Source organism: Lampetra fluviatilis, chromosome 19, assembly GCF_964198595.1.
Source record: "Lampetra fluviatilis chromosome 19, kcLamFluv1.1, whole genome shotgun sequence".
NCBI lineage: Eukaryota > Metazoa > Chordata > Hyperoartia > Petromyzontiformes > Petromyzontidae > Lampetra > Lampetra fluviatilis.
The window spans coordinates 306,017-333,391 of NC_136293.1; the positions used below are offsets into that span (position 1 = coordinate 306,017).

Below are 27,375 nucleotides of genomic sequence, written 5' to 3' on the forward strand. Positions count from 1 at the left end.
GGCTACCATGAGAGATTCGTTCATGAGGCGATCCACATATACAAACACAGAGACAATTTCAACCGAGAAGATGGATTCTGGCTTAGCAATCATTGGAAGGACGTAATAAACCATTTCGGATCTTAACTGATTGTGTTCACGTTTACGGTGACTTTCAGACCGCGTTCCACTCACTGGCATTGTATTCTCTGCAGGGAATGGATTATTTGCTCCACTGCAAGTTTTCGCACTACTCACCCATTGACATATTTCGTTGCTTCCTCTTAGTATCTTTCACACGACGGTCAATGGTACAGTGTATAATAACAAATAGTATAACATTTATATGCTTAATACAATGTACAAAGTAATATATAGTATCGTAATTGTATTGTCAATATACAGCAGTGTGATATACATTAGGGTGGGTAGAATAATACATATGGTTTATAGCATAACAGTATATAATTTAATGTTGGGTTTGTCTATGGCAGTATATAGTACAGTGTAGACTCGTGTGATGTAAGAGAATGATGACGGAGACTTGTGTTGCCTCCGAAACGTCGTGATTTTTGTTTTTATTTTATTTTCTACGTGACTTTACCGAAAAAAACCTAAGAAGAAGAAAATTTAGATGGAAGCATATTATTTATTTTTTACGACGTAGAATTGTAATGTATTACTTACTGTTAGTAACTCAGCTTATTGTAGAGTATATTTAGTATACTGATGATACTATGTAGTTTATACTTTAGTTGTTTACGTGGTGGTTTTAGTTACTGCAGCTACATACTATTAACACTCCTTCCCTTTATTAATGCTAACCCTATCCCCTCCCTTTGATGCTGCTAATCCTGCATAATGCACGGGCAAAAGTAGTACTAATCACATACCTGCATTTCCCATATCCCTTCCCTTTGATGCTGCTAATGGGAAATGCAGGTAATCACATCCCTGCATTTTCCATAAATATGCTAAATGCCTCTTGATATGCATATTCTTTTGTCAAGGCGCTCTTTCCCCCCCTTCCAACCCAGCTTATATATATGCTCCAAGCACGTGTGCTGTTTAATTCAGACGCTGTTCGCCTCGACATACCTGGTTTTCACCTGAGGACGGCTGCTTGCGTTGTGGCTGAAACGTCGTGAGAATTGTTTTATTTCGATTTAAAGCTTTCGTGACTGCAGGGATTCATCTTCTTGGTTCTTTCGGTAAAGTCACAGAAAGGGAAGTAATACAATAATAAAAATAAAACATAATAAAATCAAATAATTCTCACGACGTTTCGGCTACAACGCAAGCAGCCGTCTTCAGGTGAAGAATGAGACACTGCCAAGCTAGGAGCTTATATATAAGCTGAGTTGGAGGTGGAAGAAGAAGAGAGCCTTAACAAAAGAATGTGCATATCAAGAGGAATTTAGCATATTCATCGGAAATGCGTAGGAGGTGGGCGCGGGGGGTTTCAAAGTCATATTATGCCCATGCATTATGCAGGATCAGCAGCACCAAAGGGAGGGGGGTAGCATTAACAAAGGGAGGGCATGTTAATAGTATGTAGAAGCAATGAAACATGTGAATGGGAAAACGGTGGCAGGAGAGCCGCAGCGGAGCAAATAATGCATTCCCTGTGGAGAACACAAGATACACAGTTAATGCCAGTGAGTGGACTGCGGTCTGAAAGTCACCATAAACGTGAACAACAATCAGTTAAGATCCGAAGTGGTTTATTACGTCCTTCCAATGATTGCTGAGCCAGAATCCATCTTCTCGGTTGAAATTGTCTCTGTGTTTGTATATGTGGATCGCCTCATGAACGAATCTCTCATGGTAGCCAGATGGCTTGCAGAGAACCTATGTCTTGGAGAAGTCAATGTCTAGACCAATTTCTCGACCACATCAATTCCATACACCCAGCCATCAGATTCACCATGGAAGTCGAAAAAGATGGCAAGCTACCCTTTTTGAATGTCCTAATTAAAAGGAGACCTGATGATTCAATGAGCCATTCTGTCTACAGGAAAGCCACCCATACGGATGCCTACCTAAAACCGGATTCTCACCACCATCCATCCCAGAAGAACTCCCTCATCAAGACTCTATACCATAGAGCCCAATGCATCTCCGACCAGGAACACATTGCCAGTGAACTCAAACACGTACGCCAAGCTCTTAAGGCTAATGGTTACTCAGACTACACAATCCGCAAGGCCATCACTCCAACCGTCAAGAAGGATCCTGCTGAGGAGCCTTTCAAAACCATCACCTTACCCTACATTGCTGGGGTCACAAAAAAGATCTCCAAAATCCTGATTAAACACAAGATTCAGGTACGATTCAACACAGTACATAAAATCCGTGATCTGGTTCCGTCTGTAAAAGACGTGGTTCCAGACATACAGTACCCTGGCGTCTACAAACTAAGTTGCCTCTGTGGTAGCAGTTACATTGGAGAAACCAAACGACATGTCTCGGACCGCATCCGTGAACATAAAGCTGACCTGAAACACGGTAGGACAAACACCTCAGCCGTGGCAGATCACTGTTACAATTCAGTGGGTTCACATGACATTGACTTCTCCAAGACAGAGGTTCTCTGCAAGCCATCTGGCTACCATGAGAGATTCGTTCATGAGGCGATCCACATATACAAACACAGAGACAATTTCAACCGAGAAGATGGATTCTGGCTCAGCAATCATTGGAAGGACGTAATAAACCACTTCGGATCTTAACTGATTGTTGTTCACGTTTATGGTGACTTTCAGACCGCAGTCCACTCACTGGCATTAACTGTGTATCTTGTGTTCTCCACAGGGAATGCATTATTTGCTCCGCTGCGGATCTCCTGCCACCGTTTTCCCATTCACATGTTTCATTGCTTCTACATACTATTAACATGCCCTCCCTTTGTTAACGCGACCCCCCTCCCTTTGGTGCTGCTGATCCTGCATAATGCATGGGCATAATATGACTTTGAAACCCCCCCGCCCACCTCCTACGCATTTCCCATGAATATGCTAAATTCCTCTTGATATGCACATTCTTTTGTTAAGGCGCTCTTCTTCTTCCACCTCCAACTCAGCTTATATATAAGCTCCTAGCTTGGCAGTGTCTCATTCTTCACCTGAAGACTGCTGCTTGCGTTGTAGCCGAAACGTCGTGATAATTATTTGATTTTATTATGTTTTATTTTTATTATTTTATTACTTCCCTTCTACGTGACTTTACCGAAAGAACCAAGAAGATGAATTGTTTTATTATGTTTTATTTTTATTATTGTATTACTTCCCTTCTATGTGACTTTACCGAAAGAACCAAGAAGATGAGTCGCAGATGTTGTTCCTTTCAGAGGCAACACATATAAATGTGTGTACAAATAATTGTAACACTGTACCACAAAGGGGTAACTGCCCCTTTACCAGATACAACCTATGGTGGTGACCACGCAACTAACTACACTCTACAGAGGAGTTACTGCTAGGAAGGATCGGGCCCTCACTCGGGTCTCCGACCACGTGGTTCCTTGTAGGACGAAGAGCTTCCAGTTTGAGACGCCGAGCTTCCAGCTTGTAGAACGAAGAAACCCCCGTCCCTCTCAGGGACCCACCTTATATCCCCCTATGGTTTGTGCGCTCCGCCCTCGGCGGAGGTGACCGCTCCGCAACGAGGGTCCGCCATTGCGTGCTTCAGGTGCGGTTAACCGAGGGGATGTCGGAGCAATGCCTGGCCGACGACGTCATCAGCGTCCAAATTCTCGCCAACGACCACTCCACAACTACGGCAGAATGCAACCCACTGAGTCTCAGTGGCCCACCAGACTCCACCACGTGCGATGGACCGGCGGTCAAGGACCCAATCGAGAACTGTACGGCTGCGATAGCGGCTCTCCAAACCATGACGTGGACTTTCGATTACCAAGGCCAAACATTTTTTTTGTGCATACCCCGGTGCGGTTGTCATTTTGTATTGTTATTATTGCTTTCTATAAGTGGAACGGCGGGTTCTTTTCGATGTGTCTGTCATTCTTCCCTAATTGTAAAACAACCAACAAATTTGAGTCTTGGTATTAGCCGGAACGGCTACATTTTTAAGAAGGGGGGGGGATTGGGGTGATGTAATGATAGTAGAGTCTACCTGCTGGTGTGAGTGGGTTAGTACCGACTGGAGGTAATGACAGGGGAATCAGCCTACAGTGCGAATGCACTCGTGGCCACACGGGAGGTAATGACAGGAGTGTCAGCTGGGGGTACGAAGGGACTGGTGGCTACGTGAATGATCGAGAATAGGACTTTGATCAGACGACGGAAGAGGATGGTAGAGTCTGCTGGTGGAGCGAGCGTCCAGAGCAAGCGAGAAGGTTCCGGAAGGGGGGAATGGCCTCGGTCTGTATATAAGGGAGATGCACGGGAGACTCAGGGCTGTTGCAGTGGGGTCTCCGCCTCTTCAAGTGAACGCGTCTTCAATAAAGAAACCATCTCAAGAAAGTGTCAAGTCGTCTTTACACATATATATGTATATACATTTGTATATATGTGTATATATAAAAACTGTCTTAATTGTTTACTGGCCAAATATACCCAGACTTCGTGTAGGTTCCTGTCCAATAAATCTGTCCCCTTTGTGGGTAAATAGGCCAGAGAGGGTACAGAATGGAAGCAAGTGGAAATCACAGTGACCATAGAAACATTACAGGATGCTGGTCTCATGCCAGCCCAAATTCAAAACCAGAGTCAGATTATAACTTAAAATTATTTCCAGGAGACGTAACAATAAATTAATTTTTAATTGGCTGTATTTATTAGAATAAAAGCAGGTCCTATGGAGGAGCTAACTTGTGCTTTTGTTTAAATTGCAGCCACCTCCGCAGAGCCCCTTGCCAAGCCCCCCTCTGCCGCCACTGCCCCCTTCACCCCCCGCATCCCCACTTCTGCCATTGTCCCCATCCCCGATGGACCCACTTCATCAAATGACCCAATCGGTCGCCCCCAACCTGCCGCCCGCAACTCCGCATCCTCCATCGTGCCCCACGCTGGCAGCAAATGAATCCCGCACAGCGACGGAGGCAGCGGCGGCGGCAGCGGGAGACGAAGAAGCGTCAATGTGGGTGGAGGCTCTGTACAACCTGACGGTCACCGAGAGCCAGGATCTGTCGCTGGTGGCTGGGCAGGAGTATCGCGTGCTGGACCACTCGGACGAGTACTGGTGGAAGGCCAGGGACAAGCAAGGGTGAGGGCACCGCTGCCGTTGGGCATGGCTCGTGTCACATTGATCTCAGTGGGGTGGGCGATGTGTGAAGGAATTGTTTACTCATTACAATACGGATGCCGGGTATGAGGGGTAAAAAAATTTAACTGTTCGATTACAAAACTACGCAATGGTAAGGTGTTGAGAAGGACACAGTCCGGGTACGGCAAGGCAATCTGCGAGTCGTAATGCAGTTGGCACACATTGAGGCAGTCACCAGAGACAGCAGCGGTTTCTGTAGGCAGTTGAGCAACATTTTCTTCCAACCTAATGACTGTAAAATGTTTTTTTTGCGCCTGCCATTGGTAAGGTACGGCGAGTTGGGGACCGTTGCTGTCACAAGGAACCATATGTACTGGATGTATGTTGAACTTCTTTCGCACCGTACGTAGCCAACTGTGCTAATCAGATGTACCGCACATATGTGCTATTATGAGCACAGAAGCCCCTCTGAGCCATCAAGCTTAAAAATCGTGAAACCGTGGTCTTCTCTTCATTATCCGTAGTCAATCCGTATGGCAGGGGTGTACTAGTTTAAAGCTTACCAAATTTGAACTTGGCGGCTGAGAGAAGTTATTACGAATGGGCGCACGTTCTCTGCAAGCAGTGGTACATAGTTTAGTTACCAAATGAACACTTCTGCAATACACACATCATGTGGACATATGCACAGATTTTCACAATGTTATGCTCTGGGATATATACATATCCTTCTATCGCCCTACAGATACATACAGCTATGCACACGTACAGGATTTCCATCTTTGCTGCAAAAGAGAAGATCGTGAAATCCGCGTGTAATTTTGTCATTATTTAAAATAAACGCTCTGTGTCGTTTCCTGCAGGAGGGAAGGCTTCATACCGAGCAACTACGTGATGGAGAAGACATTCAAGGGACTGGAGGCATACGAGTGAGAACGATCGAAACGTCCTGCGCACTCAGCACTCCGCCATAGTGGTGTGGTTAACTCGCTCCCTCCATGGCGTGAACGTGTGAACCTACGTCTGCCTTCGATGGCATCCGTTCCTTTAAGAGCAGCCGATGGACTTCGGAGCCGTGCTTTTCCCAAAAATAAGGGAAAACTTGACTTAGGTTTGATTTACCCTTGCTTGTGATGACTGAATCGGCTGATGCTGGGAGGACCGAGCCTGTCACAGTTGTCTAAAGTATGATAATCAATCGGTCAACACGGTCAAGGCAGCAGATTCCGCCAAACCTCGCAATGATTCCTTTCTTATTGCACGTGCCACAAAGATCTGCTCTTTCGGTATCCCAACTTCTGTCTTCATGTCTCCCCCTACGGTCACCAAGGATACCACTTGTGAATGAAATATAGCCACCCACGTTACCAGCAAACAGCGTGTGTTGAGTGATTCTTTAGGGAAACTAACGGGTGGCTGAGGACATTGAACTGCTACCTTCGACGAAAACTGGTTCAGTGAAGAGCATGCTGATACCATACCACCCAGCCATCCTGTAGTATACAGTACATACTAATATATATTACAGCGTGTGATTTTCTGTAAAATGAGAACACCAATTTCAACGAATGCATACCTGTCAACCCATACGGTTTACCTGTATTCTTATACAAAGAAATTGATTTATCAGGTCCATACGGCGTACATCCGTTTCAATATGGGCAAAAAAATGCTCTATTTGTTTGTGTTGCTCCCTTGTGATGGGACTTTGTAGGATAAACGTTGAGATTTATAAGGGGCACAGGGTAACCAATAAGGTCTGCATTGGTCTGTAATAAGGAAGGCACTGATAAGGGGTTGACAGGTATGTGAATGTCTTGCCACGAAAACATGAGTGCAGCGTTCTTTGGCAGTACAGTATAAGTATGTCATTTGGGCATGGTGGGCGTCAGTGAATAGACCTCAGTGGTACACTCGCGTTTCTTCACGATGACAATGTTTGTCTGCACCTGCCCGTGGGAGTCGCTGGGAAAAAAGTTCACAATGACCATCTCGTTTTGTTCGTCTCTCAGGCGGCTATTGACGGCATTAGTGGCCTGCGCACAGACTATTGTTAACCGATGGTCTTCGGTCAATCAGCGGAAGGGTGGCAGCCACAATGACTCCATAGCTGCAGTGGCTTCACAAGGGCAATTTAAACGCTTGGGTCGAAAACATACCTTACATATTCACTATGTCGATAATGGCATTAATATTATGTCAGTATTATTACATTTGTGTCCATATATAGAGGTGGCAGGGTGGCACAGTAGCAACACTTGTGCCTCATTGAAAAAAGGGCCTGGGTTCGATTCGCAACGTTCTTGTGTGACCGGTGCATCCATATGAGGTTTATTTGGGCTAGATCACGTACAAAAAATGTGTCGTTAAACAGTCAATTAGTAAGGTTTGACACGTAAACAAAACATGCAATTAGTTACTAGTTCAGCACATGGGTTGTGTGTTGGAGAGTAAACCCACAACATTTACAATTCGAGTACCGTGACGTTTCGCTGGTAATTACAACTGGCCTCATCGGGCGACAGCCAGAAGTGTGGAGAAATCCTCCCCCTGTTCTGCACGGGCTTCCTCCAGAAAACACACAAACGCACTGCTGTTGGACAAACAATCATGGTTAAAATGACCTACAAATTACTCAATAGGGATACAAAAATAGGGAGATCGCCCCCCGACTGCGAAAACTTGTCAGGGCTCATCTGAGAAAGAGTTGGCACTCGGCAAGGCTTCCTAGAGTGGACGGGCAGAGTAACAATCACGTCGCTTGCAGAACCTCCTGCACTCCCCACTGGCACTGTATATCACTTTCATAATCCAATTCACGTCACGCCAAGGACTGTTTACTAACTCACGTCTCGCCATATGTCCATGGACGTATAGGCATGCACCCATCTGGCCACTGGTCTCTTGGCCAGGCGTTCTCAACATGTGGTCTGCAAGGCCCCCGAGGAATGGGTCCTCGGCACTGTTGCAGGGTTTTTCTTCTTCCACAGAACGCTACAGACTTTGTCCTGCACGGTAGTCCGCGAAAGTTTGTTAAGGGTTGACAGTGGTCGATGGGTCCACGATGGCTGGGAGTCACTTCTATAGACATATTGTTACCGACTCTGGACTTGCACGATGCTGCTATGTGCATGATGTCACGTGTCCCACATTATCACTACTTTCTCTTTCTTGGTTGAGTTTTGTGATAATCCATTGATTTGATTTTTTTTCAATGACATTTTTTGTCACAAGTTTAAACAACAAAAAAACCCAACTCGCTTGCCTTGGCCCTCAGGTGGTACTCAAAGGACATCTCCCGCTCCATGGCCGAACAGCTGCTCAAGGAAGAGGTTTGCCATCGATTTGCCTGCACCTCCATGTCCACTCTTTCCCGTTGCGTGCCGGCGTCAATGGATCCACTTTTATTTTCAAATCCGAAAAATAACCCAGCAAAGTACTGGACGCGATTGAGAAACAACAATCATCGGCCACCTTACTGTGAAAACTTAGCAGGACCCTCGTGAAAATGTCTTGAGACTCAGTGAGGCTTTGTGTGGGCAAACACTCGTAATAACAATAATTATAATTAAATGCCACTCGTTTATAAATGGTCAAAGGGTGGACCGTATGAATATGTGCATCCATTACCAGACAAACACAGCACCCAAGAGACGGGTACAGATGGATGACTGCTCACACGCAATGGCTTGTACAGGTTCTCTGCTGGACGTTGTGCTATGTGTTCATGGGGCGATGCGTTGTTTTTTCAGGGAAAAGAAGGAGGATTTGTCGTAAGAGACTCGAGCCATGCCGGAGTTTACACCGTGTCCATATACACCAACAGTTTGGGGTAAATACTTGTTTTTAAATTGAGATCTAAACACTGTGCATCCCTGACCCTGAACCACGTGATTCTGTGCAGCTGAATAGACAGTTTCACACATGGTGCAATACTGTACTGTCATCTACATATATATGTACAGTGAGTGAAAAAAAGTATTTGATCCCCTGCTGATTTTGTACGTTTGCCCACTGACAAAGAAATGATCAGTCTATAATTTTAATGGTAGGTTTATCTGAACAGGGAGAGACAGAATAACAACAACAAAAATCCAGAAAAATGCACGTCAAAAATGTTATGAATTGATTTGCATTTTAATGAGGGAAATAAGCATTTGACCCCTCTGCAAAACATGACTTAGTACTTGGTGGCAAAACCCTTGTTGGCAATCACAGAGGTCAGACGTTTCTTGTAGTTGTTCACCAGGTTTGCACACATCTTAGGAGAGATTTTGTCCCACTCCTCTTTGCAGATCTTCTCCAAGTCATTAAGGTTTCCAGGCTGCCATTTGGCAACTCGAACCTTCAGCTCCCTCCACAGATTTTCTATGGGATTAAGGTCTGGAGACTGGCTAGGCCACTCCAGGACCTTAATGTGCTTCTTCTTGAGCCACTCCTTTGTTGCCTTGACCGTGTGTTTTGGGTCATTTTCATGCTGGAATACCCACCCATGACCCATTTTCAATGCCCTGGCTGAGGGAAGGAGGTTCTCACCCAAAATTTGATGGTACATGGCCCCGTCCATCGTCCCTTTGATGCGGTGAAGTTGTCCTGTTCCCTTATCAGAAAAACACCCCCAAAGCATAATGTTTCCACCTCCATGTTTGACGGTGGGGATGGTGTTCTTGGGGTCATAGGCAGCATTCCTTCTCCTCCAAACACGGCGAGTTGAGTTGATGCCAAAGAGCTCCATTTTGGTCTCATCTGACCACAACACTTTCACCCAGTTGTCCTCTGAATCATTCAGATGTTCATTGGCAAACTTCAGACGGGCATGTATATGTGCTTTCTTGAGCAGGGGGACCTTGCGGGTGCTGCAGGATTTCAGTCCTTCACGGCGTAGTGTGTTACCAACTGTTTTCTTGGTGACTATGGTCCCAGCTGCCTTGAGATCATTGACAAGATCCTCCCGTGTAGTTCTGGGCTGATTCCTCACCATTCTCATGATCATTGCAACTCCACGAGGTGAGATCTTGCATGAAGCCCCAGGTCGAGGGAGATTGACAGTTATTTTGTGTTTCTTCCATTTGCGAATAATCACACCAACTGTTGTCACCTTCTCACCAAGCTGCTTGGCGATGGTCTTGTAGCCCATTCCAGCCTTGCGTAGGTCTACAATCTTGTCCCTGACATCCTTGGAGAGCTCTTTGGTCTCGGCCATGGTGGAGAGTTTGGAATCTGATTGATTTATTGCTTCTGTGAACATGTGTCTTTTATACAGGTAACAAGCTGATATTAGGAGCACTCCCTTTAAGTGTGCTCCTAATCTCAGCTGTATAAAAGACACCTGGGAGCCAGAAATCTTTCTGATTGAGAGGGGGTCAAATACCTATTTCCCTCATTAAAATGCAAATCAATTTATAACATTTTTGACGTGCGTTTTCTGGATTTTTGTGTTGTTATTCTGTTTCTCACTGTTCAAATAAACCTACCATTAAAATTATAAACTGATCATTTCTTTGTCAGTGGGCAAACGTACAAAATCAGCAGGGGATCAAATAATGTTTTCCCTCACTGTATATAAAACATACATTATTACCACATATCTGGTATATATTAATACCACCACAGATTGCGATTAGACACAATTGTAACTTCTCTAATATGTTTTTATTATCACTTTGTATTTAGAATTATTACCAATTGTGCCTATATTTGGTTGATATAAAAGCACTTCCAATTGATCCAATATTCCGCATATCTGATGGGACTGTATTACGATGTTACTTATACGTGACAGGGTTACGTATCGCTTTTTAATGAATACTTCACCGACAAGCTAGGCACTGCATAACAATCACAACGCATGTCCATGTCATAGGTTTAACAATCAGGCCAATTTGGTTGCAGAGTTCATGTATTTGATCAACACATGTCTTCTGAAAGATGTGCATCATAAACCAGGCCATAATTGTTCACAAGTGTATACATCATCATCATCAGCCATTATCATAATCATCATCAGCCATTATCAATCCACTGCTGGACGAAGGCCTCCCCAAGCAGTCGCCATCTCATCATCATCCAATGCAAGGGCCCACCTATAGCACCTGGTGTACACGAGGTGATTTAATCGCTCCATCTCCTCGGTGATATCCCCTCGGAATTGTTCCATAACATTAAATTACACTGTGTATCAACATTTTTTTGTTCCTGGGTAGTAAGTGTTATTTCCTTATTGCTTATGCCTCAAAAGTACAGAAAATGGCTATTATTCCCCACAAACTTTGCTTTTGTGACCAGGACAATGATATTTAGAAATGTACCTATTTTCCAGAACATTCCAGATAGATCCAGTGCTGAGTAAACTTAGAGTAACTTCTAGAATATTCTAGAACTTTCCAGTAATAATAGTAGTATACATACATGGGCCTTAAGCCCACCAGTTAAGTTTAGTTCCAGCTGCCTAAGTGGATACATATCTGCATTTTTCTGAGATGGCATCAAGAGGCTGCAAGCATCCGGCAGACGCATTTTGCTATGTCTGCGGCCAATTTATCAAGACAAGAGTTAAAAAATACTATGTGGAAGCATCTGCTAAGATGTGTGAGGCCTACAAGGCATATTTCGGCATGCCTGTCGGGGATCAAGAGAAACCATGGGCACCTAATTTCACTTGCAAGCAATGCAAAAACACTCTGGAAGGTAAGATGTACAATTGTTGCTCGGAATTTTATGTTATAAAATTTGTTAAAATTAGTAAAATTCTAAAAAAAAATGTATTTTAAAATGTTTCACAATTTTCAATGTTATAGAAAAAAAATATATATATAATGTTGCGAGAATCTCTTACACATTAGTCATAGGTGAAATAAATGTATTTTTGTAGGATGGTACAGAGGGAAAAAGAGAGCCATAAAGTTTGCATATCCCAAGAATTTGACGGGAACCCACTGACCACTCAAGCAACTGCTACTTCTGCATGGTGGACCCTTCCAAACGTCAGACTGGAAAGAATGCACCTGCTATCACGTATCCGGACCTTCATCCATTGCCCCGGTGCCACACTGCCATGAGCTCCCTGTACCCACTCCTCCGGAGAGAGAGCAGCCATCTTTATAAGAGAGCAGCAAGTCAGAAAGCGAGGAAGACGTAGATCCAGATGACAATTTCAGAGGTGAAGCTGAGGAGAGAAACCCATACAATCCCAACCAAAAAGACCTCAACGATCTTGGTCTCACCAAGTCCAATGCCGAGCTTTTGACATCGAGGCTCAAGCAGTGGAACTTGTTGGATGAAAGTTTGCAAGTGGCAGATCAGAGGAAGCGTCACCAACATTTTTGCAGCTTCTTCACCCGTCAAGATGGGCTCTGCTTCTGCCACAATGTGACCAGTCTGTTCGAGGCAATTGGAATCGCCTGTAACCAGAATGAGTGGCGCCTCTTAATTGAAAGCTCATCCAGGAGCCTCAAAGCCATGCTGCTCCATAATGGTAAAAAGTACCTGTCTCTTTCCCTGGCTCACTCGGTGCACCTCAAAGAGGATTACAACAGCATCAAGACCTTAATGGACGCCTTGAAGTATGATGAGTACGGCTGGGAGGTCATCGGAGACTTGAAAATGGTGGCATTCCTGATGGGTCTCCAAGGTGGTTTCACCAAGTGTTCCTGCTATCTGTGCCTTTTGAACAGCAGGGACACCAAGGCGCACTACCACAGGCGGGACTGGCCACAGCGGACCGAGTTCTCTGTGGGGAGGAACAACGTCAAGTGGGAGCCACTGGTGGACCCCCGGAAGGTGCAGATGCCACCAATGCACATCAAATTGGGCCTTATGAAACAATTTGTCAGAGCTGTAGATAAGGAGTCGGCAGCCTTCAAGTACCTTCAGGACGTCTTTCCTAGCTGTCTGAGGCAAAGGTCAAAGCCGGTGTCTTCGTCGGACCACAGATAAAGAAGATCCTGGAGTGCAATGAATTCCCCAAGAAGCTCACTAGTAAGGAGAAAGTGGCTTGGAACAGCTTTGTCGCAGTGGTTCGTGACTTCCTGGGCAATCACAAGGTCGACAACTATGTGGAGCTGGTTGAGACTGGTGAAGAACTATGGCACAATGGGCTGTAGGATGCCCCTCAAAGTCCATATCCTTGATGCTCATCTTGATAAATTCAAGGAGAACATGGGAGCGTACTCGGAGGAGCAAGGCCAGTGCTTCCACCAGGATATACCGGACTTTGAACGCCGCTACCAAGGACAGTATCACGAGAACATGATGGGAGACTAAATTTGGGGGCTGATTCGTGAAAGTGATTTACAGTATAATCGTAATTCTCGAAAAACGACTCACTTGGAAATCTTTTGTAGTCATTTTTGTATTACTTTAGTATAAATACATGTTAATTTTGATTCATATATTGTTTTTTCTGACTTTGTGAACGTAAGACACAAATTTGCTCGTTTTCTCATTGAAAATATGTACATTTCAAAATATCACTGCCCTGGTCACAAAATCAAGTTTGTGCGGAATAATAGCCATTTTCTATACTTTTTAGGCATATGCAATTACAAAATAACACTTATTACCCAGGAACTAAAATTGTGTTACATAGTGTTATGTATGTATTTATTACGTGTTTGAGTGCAAAGTTTCTTTTATAAATGCATACAGTATAAGTTACGGATTAAAAATATCAGTTTAAGTGTCATTGCGTATTTGCTATATGCCAATCGATACCCTGGACACCCTTGCAAACGCGATGCTCCATCTCAAATAATTATTCCGGTGAAATACTTAAATAAGTAAAATATGTCAATGCGTCACTTTGCTTTCCACTGCAGTGACACTGGCGTTGTGAAGCACTATCAGATCAAGGAAGTGTGTGAACCACAGAGGATGTACTACGTTGCTGAAAACCACCTCTTTGAAAACATCCCGAGTCTCATCCACTATCACCAGCACAACTCGGCAGGTACCAACACGGTTTAAAGTTCGCCCAGCTTCTTCTTCTTTTAAAATCAAAACCCGGGTGAAAAACGCGAGAGATCAAGATAGTCGCGTTTTGCAAGTACTACCTACCGTCACCAGAATTGACAAAAGCGGCAACACAAAAGATAGGCGCGGGTACAACCATGAAGCAAAGCGACATCGACAGGGCACGGACATCCAACTGTGTCGCGAGAGGAAAGTCACTGCACGAGTGCTTCGCTTCCCGCGTGGCGAGAGGGCACTGACCTTGGGCGAGACGTTGGCCTTGCAGAATCTTTTTACAAACCCAAGTTCGAATTTGCAATTTAAAAAAAACCAAGTAACAGCTTCTCCTGCAAGAGAGGAACTGCGTTAACTTTAAAATGATGACATCCCAACGCACATTTGTGGGAGTAAGGTAGCAGAGGTTTTTTTGTTATTATAAACCAACACAAGTTTATAGCATAACATTTAGAACCCAATTTTTGTGTTGGTTAGAAGTGACCATTGCGGAAACGTATCATGGTATAAACTAACATGAGTTAATGTTTAAGCACCGGTGGCCCGATTCATGGTTTGAGAGGCACAAAGAAAGGCATGGACAAAGACACGGACAGAAAGAGAGCTGGGAGAGAAAGGCTAACAAAAAGTGATAGCAACAGGGACACGTATAAACAAATATAGAGCAAGAAACGGCGAGTGAGAGATAGAGACATATTATACAGAGTATAATGATGATCGGGATAGACGTGGAGAGAGAGCGACTCAGAGACAAGGACACGTGGAGTCTCGAGCAGTCAAGCTCCACGTGACTCCACCTGCAGCTGACTGCGCTTAACGACTCTCCCGACTACAAACGTAAACTGGAGTAATCATAGGGATTACCACGACTTGTGTTTTGTAATCTGGTTCCGGTAACATGATACTCCGCAGTCGTGGCTTTGGCCACCAGGGAGAGGGGAGGGGGCAAGCCACCCCCTGCCTGCCCCACGCGAGTTACGCCGCAGCTCTGCAGCATTGGCGGTCGACCTTGTTGTGCTCACCGCAATAACATGCAATCCCTTCAGGGCTGGTGGCGCGGCTGAAACATTCGGCGTTGACACGGGCCAGGACGGCTTCTTTCTCCTCAGGCCAGAGCAGTGAGTCACGCAAGTATTCGATGGCTCACAGCACCACACACTTCCTCGTAAGTCTGCGCGGCTGATGAGTAGAGCACCGAGCGCTACTTGAATGCCACCTACTGCTGTTACTGCATCGTGTCGTCATATCGGGTTTTCATAAAAACAACATTTCAAGATGCAAAGTGGTTACATGTTGGTCTTACATAAGAGGCTACGGTTGGTTACACGAGCGTGGCAGGGTAATGGAGGAGGACTCTTCTGATCGTTCTTGATATTTGGGGCATTTGCCCACAAAATAGCTCCCGTTATCCACGTGAAGACCTTAGGATACACGCTGGTAAGCGGAATTTGCAATAACTCCTGTCTCACTGAGGCCTTCAAGGGAAAAGCTCCACAAATTATTGTTTAGTATCAACTAAGTAACATTTTTATGACCATCATATGACCTTTATGGAAATGATATTCATATTCACGAGATAGATTTTTACAAAATATTTCATACATTGTCCAATAACTATTTTAAAGTAAATTGAATCTTTAAGAATGTGGTTATGACATTGACACCCGGTGAAGCCAAGTACTGTACCAACGTGTAAAAACGCTCGTGAGCCCAATGGCAAGCAGGATCAGCCAATTACTCGCCATAACTCACGTGAGCGCACCAACCAAAGACGGCGTGGGAATGTGCAACGTGTGGAGATTATGCAACCCGAGTCTTTGAGTGAGTCCGCGATGCCGTGCCTCCAGGGGGGTTAGGCTTGTCCGCCCTGGACGACCCGGGGGAAATGAGCAATCGATCGGACGAAGCCGGCTCCACACGACAAGCTTAAGGCCGGACCGTCCAACCTTCCACTTCCGGAGCACGCGAGGCTGACACGAGCGGCTGCGTGCGAGGCATCAATTGCGCAGCGCCTGGAGATGGGACAGAAACACTCTCCTGAGGACCGGCGTCAGCAGACGCATGCCTCAGCTCCTCGGGTACACCCGACACTTGGTCCCTGGCAGAATAAATGGCTTCAGACGAGAGGGGTGAACAAACCAACTCCGCTTACCAAGCCGAACAACATCAACCAGCCCCCTCCAGGGTTGCAGCAATTTAGGGGATGTGCCCACAGGCACCTGTGGACAATGCAAGCAGGCCCTGTCGCCTGGCGACCAATCGCACAGGGAAACACGAGCCTCCTTCAGCCGCTTGTTAGTCAACTGTTCGGGAGTTGACCCTGGAAGCTTCCCGCGCTTCAGAGAGCTTTGCAAGAGTGAAACTAATGGAATCTGATATTTTTGACACTTTCACGGCCGGCGTGGCCTGCAACTGTACGTCGATGGGAGGATCATATTCCCGTCCATACATCAACAAGAAGGGAGAGTAGCCAGTGGACAAGTGAGGGGCCATCCTGTAGGCGGCAAGAACCGCAGGGACATGCAAGTCCCAATCCAGCTGTGACTCACTGACCAGGTGACTCAACATGGAGGTCAGCGTTTTATTCAGGCGTTCGTGTCCACGGTGGACGCAACGAGAGGGGGGAGGGGGGAGTTTGACTCGGCCGGTCTACAACGACCGGAACCCAAAAAGCATCCACACCCTCCGCCCGCGGGCAATCGCGACAGGGCAATAGCATTCGTGTGATGAGAACCTTTGCAATACGTAACATGGAACAAAAAATCCTGCAGGATTTCAAGCCAGCGTGACAATTGGTCCGAGGGCTGATCCACATGCAGTGCGTATTGGAGCGCTGCGTGGTCGGAGCGCAACTCGAAATGTCTGCCATACAGATAAGGCCGGTATTGCTGCACGAAAACCACAATGGCCAACAATTCCCGGCGCGTAACGCAGTACCACTGCTCGGCCGGAGACAGCACCCTGCTCCCATAAGTGACCACGTGCTCCACGCCGTTGACAATTTTAGATAATACCGCTCCAATACCGGTATTACTGGCGTCCGTATCCAAAACGAACGGTAATAAAAAATCGGGATAACGCAGCGGAGGGGTGTTGACCAGCCCATCGCGAATGCAGCAGAACGCGGCTTCCTCTTCCTCCCCCCAATGCAATTTTTGGCCCTTAGCAGTCAAGGCATGGAGAGGCTTAGCAATGGATGCGAAGCCGGCGACAAATCGGCGATAATATGAAGCAAAGCCAATAAAACTGTGCACCTCACTCGCCGAGGTGGGTGTCGGCCACGTGCGGACACACGCCATCTTCTCCGGGACCGTAGCGATACCCGATTCACTCACTATGTGACCCAAATATTGAACCGATTTTTGGAGGAGGTGACACTTCTGTGGTTTCAATTTCAGGTCGGCTGCATGTATCTTAAGGAAAACAGCCCACAGTCGATCCAAATGTTCATCGAACGTACGACTGAAGACAATAATATCGTCCAAATATATCAGGCACGAATCCCACTGGAGGCCCACTAAAACCAGCCCCATCAGCCTCTGAAACGTGGCCGGCATGGAGTGGAGGCCCATAGGGAGCCGGTTAAACTCAAACAACCCTTGCGGCATACGAAAGGCCATCTTGGGCTTGGAAGCCTCATTGAGCGGCAATTGCCAAAATCCCGATAGCAGTTCAGGGCATCCAGGGAATCGTCACTACGCAGCAAGGGGTATGCATCCGCAACGGAAACCTTATTGAGCTTGCGGAAATCAACACAAAACCGCAAGCTGCCATCGTGCTTCTTGACAAGCATAATCGGGGCGCCCCATGGACTGGTGGATGGTGAAATGATGTCCGCGGCCATCATCTCATCAACCGCCACATGAACGTGTTCCTTCTTAGCCGGGCTCAAGCAGTAAGGATTTTGCCGGGGCAGCATCGCCCGTATCAATATGGTGGATAAAAGGGACGTGCGGCCAATATCAAATTTACCCTTACTAAAAATGTCAGAAAATTCACGCAAGAGAGCATGCAGCTTCCCCTGTTGTCCCATAGATAAATCGCCGCACTCAGAACAAATTATATCAATCTATCCCTCGTCCACATCCCGGGACCCTGCGAGCCTGAGCGCCGACCCCGACACTTCTCACAACGTCCCTCTCTGAACGCGCTGACGAAGCATGTGCCAACACGGTACCCTCCTGGATGACCGTTGTGTCCGGCTCGGCATTATGAACCTGAATGAAAGGTTCTTGGTCCTGGGATACCAATGCCTGGGCTGCTACTAGCAATTAAGTTTATTGGAGGGCCCCAAAACAATACATCGTGTGGTTTTCGCAACTTGAGCGGCATTAACATTTGTGCGCCAGGCGGAATCCGCACTGTTCGGCACGCAATAGCCTGCACCTTCATGTTAGCGGAAGACATACGAGTTGGCGACGGAAGAAATGCAATACGCCGTCCCGACGGCAATTCCAAACAACCCTGATCAATACAAATCTTCAGGGGCATTTTGCCCATAAAATCGATCCTGAGCAAACACGGGACGACTAGGGCCATAGAAATCAAAATGTGGCCTGACAATTTGACATCGGCGATACACAATTCAGCCGTAATCCGTCTGATTATTTACAATGATCCGCCATTGGCGGCAAAACACAGAGCATCCACAGGTTCCAAAACGTGACACCGGGGAGGTAAAATGTTATAGATAAGTTCGGAAATAATGGTGAAAGATGCGCCGGTATCACTCCACTCCCTCAATAAACCCGAGCACGGCCGATGAACCCGCGGCTGCCGCGACCACTCGAATGGCCAGCTCCGACCACTGATCCGGTCGGAGTGGGCACGCGTAACGAACATGTCCCAACTCCCCCTGAACCCGCGCGCGACCCTGACCCAATCCGGACCCCCCGATGGGTGAAGTGAACCCCGGGGCCGAGTGTGGGGTGTGCCGTGACTCGCCTTATCAAGCAGGGAGTCGTAGGAAGGTGGACTCCCCGGTGGCCGCCGTCGAGGAACCTGACAGCCCGACTGGACGTGCCCCGGCAAGCCGCAGTTGTAGCAGACGACCCGGCCACTCCTGGACTGGGATGATGAAGACCTCGCCCGTTACCGGGCGTCCCTCCGCCGATCATCAGCACCCCGATGGATGCCACCCCGCTGGTTCAGTGAGCATGCAGGAGCTGGCTCGGTCTCCATGCAGGCCTCCGACTCTGTGGAGGATGTGGCGCACGCCACTAACACCCTGTCGCGGTGCATGGTCTGCTGCGCCTGGATGCACCTGGCGACTCGGAGTGAAGACACCGCATCGTCCTCAGCGGGAAGCACAGTATGGAGGTCTTTCGAGACTCCCAGCTTCTTCTCGAGGACCAAAGCGTCAAGACCATCATGGTCCATTTTAGGGAACGCGGCCTTCGCTAGCACCAAAATAACGCTACAGTAGGCGAGAGCCGACTCACCCTCCCCTTTACGTCTTTTGGCGAACGTTTGCCGGGTGTTCAGTAGAGGTTCAAAAACAGCCGCCATCTGGTCAAACGCCTGCATGAGGGTGGATCTGTCAGACGGCGGGATGGCGAGGAACGCCGCCAAGGCGTCGTTGTCGAGGGTGGCGGGCAGCGCTTTCAGCACCTCCTTCCATCCCGCCAAGTCGGCATTGGTGAGAAATCTCCACTTAAACGCTACCCAATCGCCCCTGGAAGCAACAAATTATTTAATGAAGGGCAGTCGGCGGCGGAGCGACGGGATGTCCATCGGTGAGGACAGCTCCGCTTCGAGCCTAGTGGGCTCCGCGCTCCACACCAGCGGTAAAATGGCGCAGCCGCGAGCGTGGGCTGCGTCATCGACGTTCCCGCTCATTGTGAAATGGCGGCCGAGTCGCTCCGTCCAGATGACTCCGCCGCTCCCTCCTTCACTGCAGCAGATAGAGGACACAGCTCCGTGAGGATCGAGACGCCATCTGAAGAAGCTCCGCAAGGCGACCGTGCGCATCTCTGACGAGCGCCTCCAACGATGGTGAGGCGCCGCGCGCTCCGATGGCGCTCTGCTCTGCTGGCAGCACCTCCACTCCGTCGTCGGCGGCCGTGGGCAGAATCAGTTCTGCATTGTCTTCGTCGTCTGACGCCTGTGTATGAACTTTGCAATGTGTAGACATGACTTTTTACTGCTAGCTATTTGCTACTTCCGACACCAGTTGTAGCGAGTTAAACTGAGTCGCAGATGTTGTCTTGGGAGCAACACGTTTTGTTGAATTCTTAGCACAACATACTCCAGGCTATTAACACAACACACTCTCGGGTGGTGACCACCCAAGTAACCACGCTACGGCAGAACTAGACATGATTCCACTATCCCGGTCTGGATTAAAAGCTGGGTCCTGGACCGCGTGGCTGGAGGCTTCTTCAAGCTTGACGTGGATCTCCTGCCTCTCCAACAGTAAGAACCCCGAGCCCCTCCCGGGGCCCCCCTTATATCGGGCCAGCCTGGGGCTGGCTCCGCCTCTTGCCCCGCCCACCTTCTCGATCTCTCTCGTCCTTGCCCGAAGGCTCTCGAGAGTTCTTCTCGGACCATGTGACCACCCATTGGCCCCCTCCACCGGTGGCCCCCTTCCAGTATCATCTGGTCACTTGTCCCCAGGTCAGCCAGAGTATCATGCCCCCAACGTAACCCCAGCTGGCTGACACTCTCTTGCTCTCTCAACGGGAGCCCACAATGCACGCTCTGCGTGGTGCCACCGCACTTAACCAGTGCTCACCCAAGCCCCCACTAGGGCTGGTACTACACCCCGTGTCCGTGGTGTACACACAACGGTATACATCCCACCGTGGCCTCGCAAGCCCGGCACCACACAGTGACATTCGCAGTCACTACAAATGTAAGAAATTTGCTTGTAAATGAAAGATCAGAGAGAGCTCGGAAAGGGCCACCACCACATCGAGGAAAGTGAACAACGGTGGCTGTGTTAGTGAATGTAACTCAGAGTGTCGAAAATAACATAGGCAGGTAGGAAGGGAACATCACAGCCAGTTATGACCTAAACTGGTTAATAACATCCTTCCAATGATTGCTCAGTTTGTACCTATCTTCTCAGTTGAAATTATGTCTGTGTTTATATATCTGGATGGCTTCATGAACGAATCTCTGCTGATAGCCAGTGGGTTTGCAGAGTACCTTCGTATTGGCAAAATCAATTTCGCGCGTGCCCACTGCGTTAAAACAATGATCAACCACGTCTGTGGTATTGGTCCTACCTTATTTCAGATCTGCCTCATGTTCACGAAACCGGTTCGAGACATGTCGCTTAGTTTCCTCAATGTAACTGCCGCTGCAGACACAGCTCAGTTTGTAGACACCGGGGTATTGCATGTCAGGGATCACATCCTTCACAGACGGGATCACATCACAAATGTTATGTACTGTTTTGAATCGCACCTGGATCTTGTGTTTGCTCATGATTTTGGAAATCTTTTTGGTGACCCCTGCTATGTATAGCAAGGTGATGGTTTTGATGGGGTCCTCAGATGGTTCTTTCCCAACGGTTGGGGTGATAGCTTTACGGATTGTGTAGTCTGAAACACCCAATTAAATAGATTCACTGTTTAGAGGCTCCCCATTTCAATATTCTGATAAAAATCAAGGAGCACGGTTATACTGACAGCAAAGCGTGGAGACATTCCTGAGTACGGTATCCTTCGAGTTACAAAAATTACCCTGCACTTTACACAATTGTATTATGCATAGCAACATCAATCCTAAAAGAGGATTCAGACAGTAAGACTTTCCTGGGTAAAAAGTATATTAATAATATTAACATCAGTCACTCAGTCATGATTGGTTATACGGGTATCCCCAGATTTACGAAAGGGATACGTTTTTTAAAAATCGCACGTTAAACTAAATTTCGTGAATCCCAATGGCTTTACCCATAAAATTAATACAAAAAATGATGGACGTGCTTCGAACAGTCATTCCAACTCTTTTCCTCACCTAAAACATAATACACCTACACCACCCTTCACCATATACAAATTATAATAAAGAACATAAGTATTAAAACGATTGAATAATAACTAATTTAAAAAAGTCACCTTTTCAGGGAACTCGCCAAAAGATCTGATCCATGTTGGAATGACTGGCAAGGCGATGTGGAGGCGTTACTGTTGCACTGCAGGGACACCGTGACGCTGTTGTGGATTGATGACGACGCAGCCTCCCGGGTGGCTTCTTGTTTGATGATCTCGTGGCGTGTACCGAGTGAAATATCGTTCACGTGGAATTTGAGTTTTGGTAATCGAAAATTGTCCATAGTTTGGTAATTGCTTTCCCGCGAAATTTTGTAAACCGAACGTTCGTGAATCAAGAGATACCTGTTTGTGAACTTTAATTAAGGGTAATGTGCCACTTACTGATGCGAAGGTGAGAAGGTGCGAATTCAGTGGAGCAGAGTCAGTGGAGGAAACACGAAAAAGACGAAGGCAAATTAAAAGATGTTGTTAAAGGGCAGATCAATTGGAGTGGAACCCTGTTACCAGTTTGTGTTTGTCGGTGCAGAGCCTCATTTGCAAGAGTGACCCGGGTCACCAACATGAGAAAAGCAAGAACATTAACAAGTACAACGATGAAGCTAATTGAATTAAGTGCAGTGTAATCACAGACATCAGAGTGGAGCTCATCTCCTGTCCACAGCCCAGAGCCGGCGGTGGAAACCCCAGCTGCCTCTATTTTAAAGCTTTCGTGACTGCAGGAATTATTCTTTGGTTCTTTCGGTTAAGTCACGTATAAAGATAAAATAATAAATTAAATAATAGCATACTACGACGTTTCGATTGCAACACAAGCAATCATCATCAGGGATAAAAGAAATAGCAACAAAAATCTAACCAGAAAACTATAGACAGACACACAAGCAGACAGACATCACAAAGACACTCAGAGAGAGAACACGTATCGGCAGAAAGAGAGAGGTCGTTTCTGTGACGAGGCCTTAAATATAGAGAGGGGGCGGGGGCGGAGAGAGGGAGGGGGCAGAGAAAAAATGAGCATGTCAATGAGTGGACGACGACGTGGTACGGTAAGCAAGACGACGACGTGGTACGGTACGTGTGTCTTTCTCCTAATTTTCAAAGGGTGACCACTGCTGACTTACCCACAAAATGGCACCCACTCCGTCTTCCCCCATAGGGGCAGGACAATGGGAGTTGGACCTTGTGACGGGGTTTTGTGTTTCTTGGTGGGCAGGTCAATGGGAGATCGATCCGAGTGAGCTGAGCCTCCTGCAGGAGCTGGGGAGCGGGCAGTTTGGCGTGGTGCGTCTGGGCGTGTGGAAGCGCGTACGAGGCAACGTGGCCATCAAGATGCTGCACGAGGCCACCATGTCCGAAGACGACTTCATTGAGGAGGCAAAGACCATGATGTGAGAGCGACAGGACTCGTCCCATGTTCACCCTTTCACAGCCAATGCATTAATCTCGACATGACCGTGCAGCCAACCACTGTTTTTAATGACAGTAATTCTGTAAGGTTTTTTTGGTAAATGCAACTTGTCAGTGCCTACCTTATTACAGATCAATTCAGACGTTATTGGTGACCCCATGCTCTTATGAATATTAACGTGAATCCTACAAAATCCCATCACAACGGAGAAACAAAAACAAATGGACAAAAAATATTTTGCCCGTATTGAAACGGCTTCATGACGTATGGACCTGAAAACTCAATTTCGCTGTACAAGAATACGGGTAAACCGTATGGGTTGACAGGTATGTAAATATGAATTAACTAGCCTTTTGCCCTTCCAAGGACGGGTGTATTGCAGTAAATTTGAAACTTGCAAGTGAAAAGCAGACCGTGACGTGATATTCATTGGATTAATGCATGTGCAATTTGTAAGGGCGCGGTGACACAGACCTATTTCATTTTAAGGTTATAATCCCCTGTTCATTATGACGTCTTTTTTTACTTTGATGTCTCAATAGTGTTATGGAGATCGCATGACGTGAGGGTTCTGCTTTTGTAGTGAGGGTTGTAAGTTGACGCCGAGGAGGGGGGAGGAGGCGCCTCGCCCCCGCATGTGGAGTGACGTTAATGGAGGGGGGGGGGTATCTATTTGGAGGACGTCACCTGTTCATGATTATTAATGACGGGGGCTGTTGGATGTGGAGTGACGTCACGAGCGTTAAGGACATTCCTGGGTGATTATATGAATTAATGGGACAGATCCTGGTCATTCGTATGCAATATTTTTATTTTCTCGACATTGCCACAAAGTGGCAGTAGTGACAGCCTTAGTGTGCGGCCTACCAACGAAACCATTATACTGGTAGGAACCACCTGGTTCCACCAGCCCACAGGGGATTATTGTGTCCGTCCGTCCGTCGTGCATCCAAAAATGGGAGGGGTGGGGCTGGGTGGAGAGGGGAGGGTGGGGAAGGGCTGGGTGGGGAGGGGCTGGGAGGGGAGGGTGGGGAGGGGCTGGGTGGGGAGGATGGGGCTGGGTGGGGGGTGGGAGGGGTGGGGCTGGGTGGGGAGGGGCTGGTCACCCCGTGGTGCCCTTATAAAACTTAACGTTTAACCTACTCACACCGGCTTGTGCCCGCCCTCACAGTCGGCCATATTTTCGGAATACACCACGCCGCCGTTGACCCTGGCCATTGACCGAGCAACCCAACTTTCCTACCAGCTCCCTCCGCAGGAATGTGTTTATTAACTCAAGTGAACGAAAATTCAGCTTCGTGTATTTTTTATTTTAGCAGGTAAGACTCACTCCACTGAGCTATGTAGCTCTTTGCCAGAAGCGACCTGCCCACAAATGATAGCTTACCGAAGTGGCTTATCATGTGGGAATTTATGGGAGCAGCCAAATGCTCTTAACCAGTGGTTCTTAACCTGGGGTGCACGCACGCACCCGCTGTGGGTGCGAGATGCCCATTCTGGGGGTGCGAGACATGCAAGATTTTTTTAGAAGATAAATAATCGAAAACGCAAATTAAACACGGGCACGTAACTACAACTACATTGTTTTTTTTTATCAAATGTATGTATTTATTAACGTTTAAAATTGTTTAACGATAGAACCAAAGTGGTGCAAGGCTGCAGTAAAGGTTAATAGCCGCTTGAGTTCGAGAGATTATCCACACCCCGACGCCGGCTCGGCTCGAGCGATCGTTGGCCCCCCGCCGCGGTGATGCGCGACGCGGCCCTCCTCGTCTCTGTGCCGCCAGGAGGCTGTGGCACCCCAAGCTCGTGCACTTCTACGGGGTGAGCTGCCGCAAGAGGCCCTTCCTGCTCGTCACCGAGTACATGGAGGCCGGCAACCTGGAGAGCTTCGTGCGGGAGCGGCGCGGTGCCAACTCGGCCTCGCAGCTCCTGCAGATGTGCGCGGATGTGTGCGAGGCCATGGCCTACCTGGAGAGGGAGAGCTTCCTGCACAGGGACCTGGTCGGTTCTGCCCCCCTTCCCCTCCCCCCCACGGCATCAATAGCTCTCGCAGCTATTGTTACTTTTATTGGGATTATTACAGGACGACTCCAGTCATCCGCCAACTCTCCAACACCGTTTTTGTCGTTGTTGCAGATAAGAGGAGTTGTGTCGAAAATGCATCCTGTTATTCGCAGGAGTATCCACAAATACCCCATGCATAAGAGGAGTAACATCGCAGATAACCCAACGGATAATATGATCTGTGGTATTGTGCTCTCATATCAATGCGGAAGAGAGGAGTTCTGGAGTGATTTTCCGATGGATAGCCTGTCCCTGCCATAGGAATGTGGATTTTCTCCAACTAGCGTGACATTTTTGTTGTTGATAATGTGTACTGTTTCAAGTAAACTAGCCTTATTTGATATTACAATTAATACTTGAGATATCTATCCAAAAACATGTATTTAATTCACGGTGACATGATCGCTTGTGAGAGCAGCACACTGGGTGCTGGTGCTTAAGCCAAAAAATCAAATCTTAAAATGACCTGCACTCAGCCGTCGCGATGGTCGGCTGCACTTTACTTAACCAGGTGAGCACTTTGCAAGAGTGAACCTGGGTCACCAAAAGGACAAAAACGTGGAAATAAGTACAACAGTGATCCAAATAGAAAACAATCAAATCGACATTTGAGCAAGGAAAACTGCCTTATGGAATAAATACAAAATAATACACAAACATAAGCGATATTAAATACAAATGCATTCTCCAGTATAAAAATGTGGCTCAGATAAATTACCTTTAAACAAAAGTCACCTAGAAGGGAAATAATAAAATAATAAAAATAAAACATAATAAAATAATTCTCACGACGTTTCGGCCACAACGCAAGCAGCCATCCTCAGGTGAAGAACAGGTCTGTCGAAATTTTATTATTTCCCTTCTACGTGACTTTACCGAAAGAACCAAGAAGATGAATCCCTGCAGTCACGAAAGCTTTAAATCGAAATAGTAAATTGATTTACTGGAACGTCAAAATACATTTAGGGTGATAATATGTCAAAATACACTTCCACAAGTAACATACAGTAAGGAACTTCCTCTACTTACGAACGAGTTAGGTTAGAGAGATCTGTTCGTAAATCGATTTGTTCGTAAGTACAACTTTACTTTTATTGATTCCAAACATGGTGTACGGCGTGTACACTAAACACTGGGAATGGCTTTAAAAGTTGTACAATCTCCTATAGATGCCATTAGTTCTTTACGTTCTGCAGATGTAAATGCCACCACCGCCATCTATTGCGCGACGGTTGAACTTACGACTCTCGGTCCGTACAGGTAACTGGACATACGGACAGGTTTGTTCCTATTTCTAAAAGTTCGTAAGTCGAATGTTCGTACGTAGAGGCGTCCCTCCCTGTATGTGGCAAAGTCACCTCGATGAGCATCGTATCCACCGTGTCCATGGTGTCTCTCACACGCACGAGCGAGCTTCAAGGGCTCTCGTGTATCAACTCCAAGCTCGTGGACTTCCGTGTGCTGCTGCCGTATGTCCCAGGCCGCTCGGAACTGCCTGGTGAACGCACAGGGGACGGTGAAAGTGTCCGACTTCGGCATGAGCAGGTGAGGCGTGATAGACAATTGGAACAAAAAAATGCAAAGACAGAGACCCCCCCGTATAGCTTTAACAACGATTGGGACAAGTGCTGTTAGCGAGCAGTATGAATTGCGGCAAGGCATACACAGGGTTGGATGGCCAGTTCCATGCCCAGCCACCTTTGTCTCCCCAGTTCTGATGTTTACACA

General features: G+C 47.1%; 1 protein-coding gene across 1 annotated transcript in view; it reads left to right on the plus strand.

The window, feature by feature from the left end:
• Positions 1-27,375, plus strand: part of LOC144937533 (tyrosine-protein kinase Tec-like) — a 70,292-nt gene that overhangs the window by 36,073 nt on the left and 6,844 nt on the right. Inside the window, exons 6-14 of the mRNA XM_078864775.1 lie at positions 4,835-5,205; positions 6,069-6,134; positions 8,483-8,537; positions 8,958-9,037; positions 14,022-14,152; positions 15,216-15,287; positions 23,386-23,560; positions 25,368-25,584; positions 27,128-27,192. Of these exons, the coding sequence (XP_078720901.1) occupies positions 4,835-5,205; positions 6,069-6,134; positions 8,483-8,537; positions 8,958-9,037; positions 14,022-14,152; positions 15,216-15,287; positions 23,386-23,560; positions 25,368-25,584; positions 27,128-27,192 (1,232 nt within the window). The remainder of the gene's footprint in view (positions 1-4,834; positions 5,206-6,068; positions 6,135-8,482; positions 8,538-8,957; positions 9,038-14,021; positions 14,153-15,215; positions 15,288-23,385; positions 23,561-25,367; positions 25,585-27,127; positions 27,193-27,375) is intronic.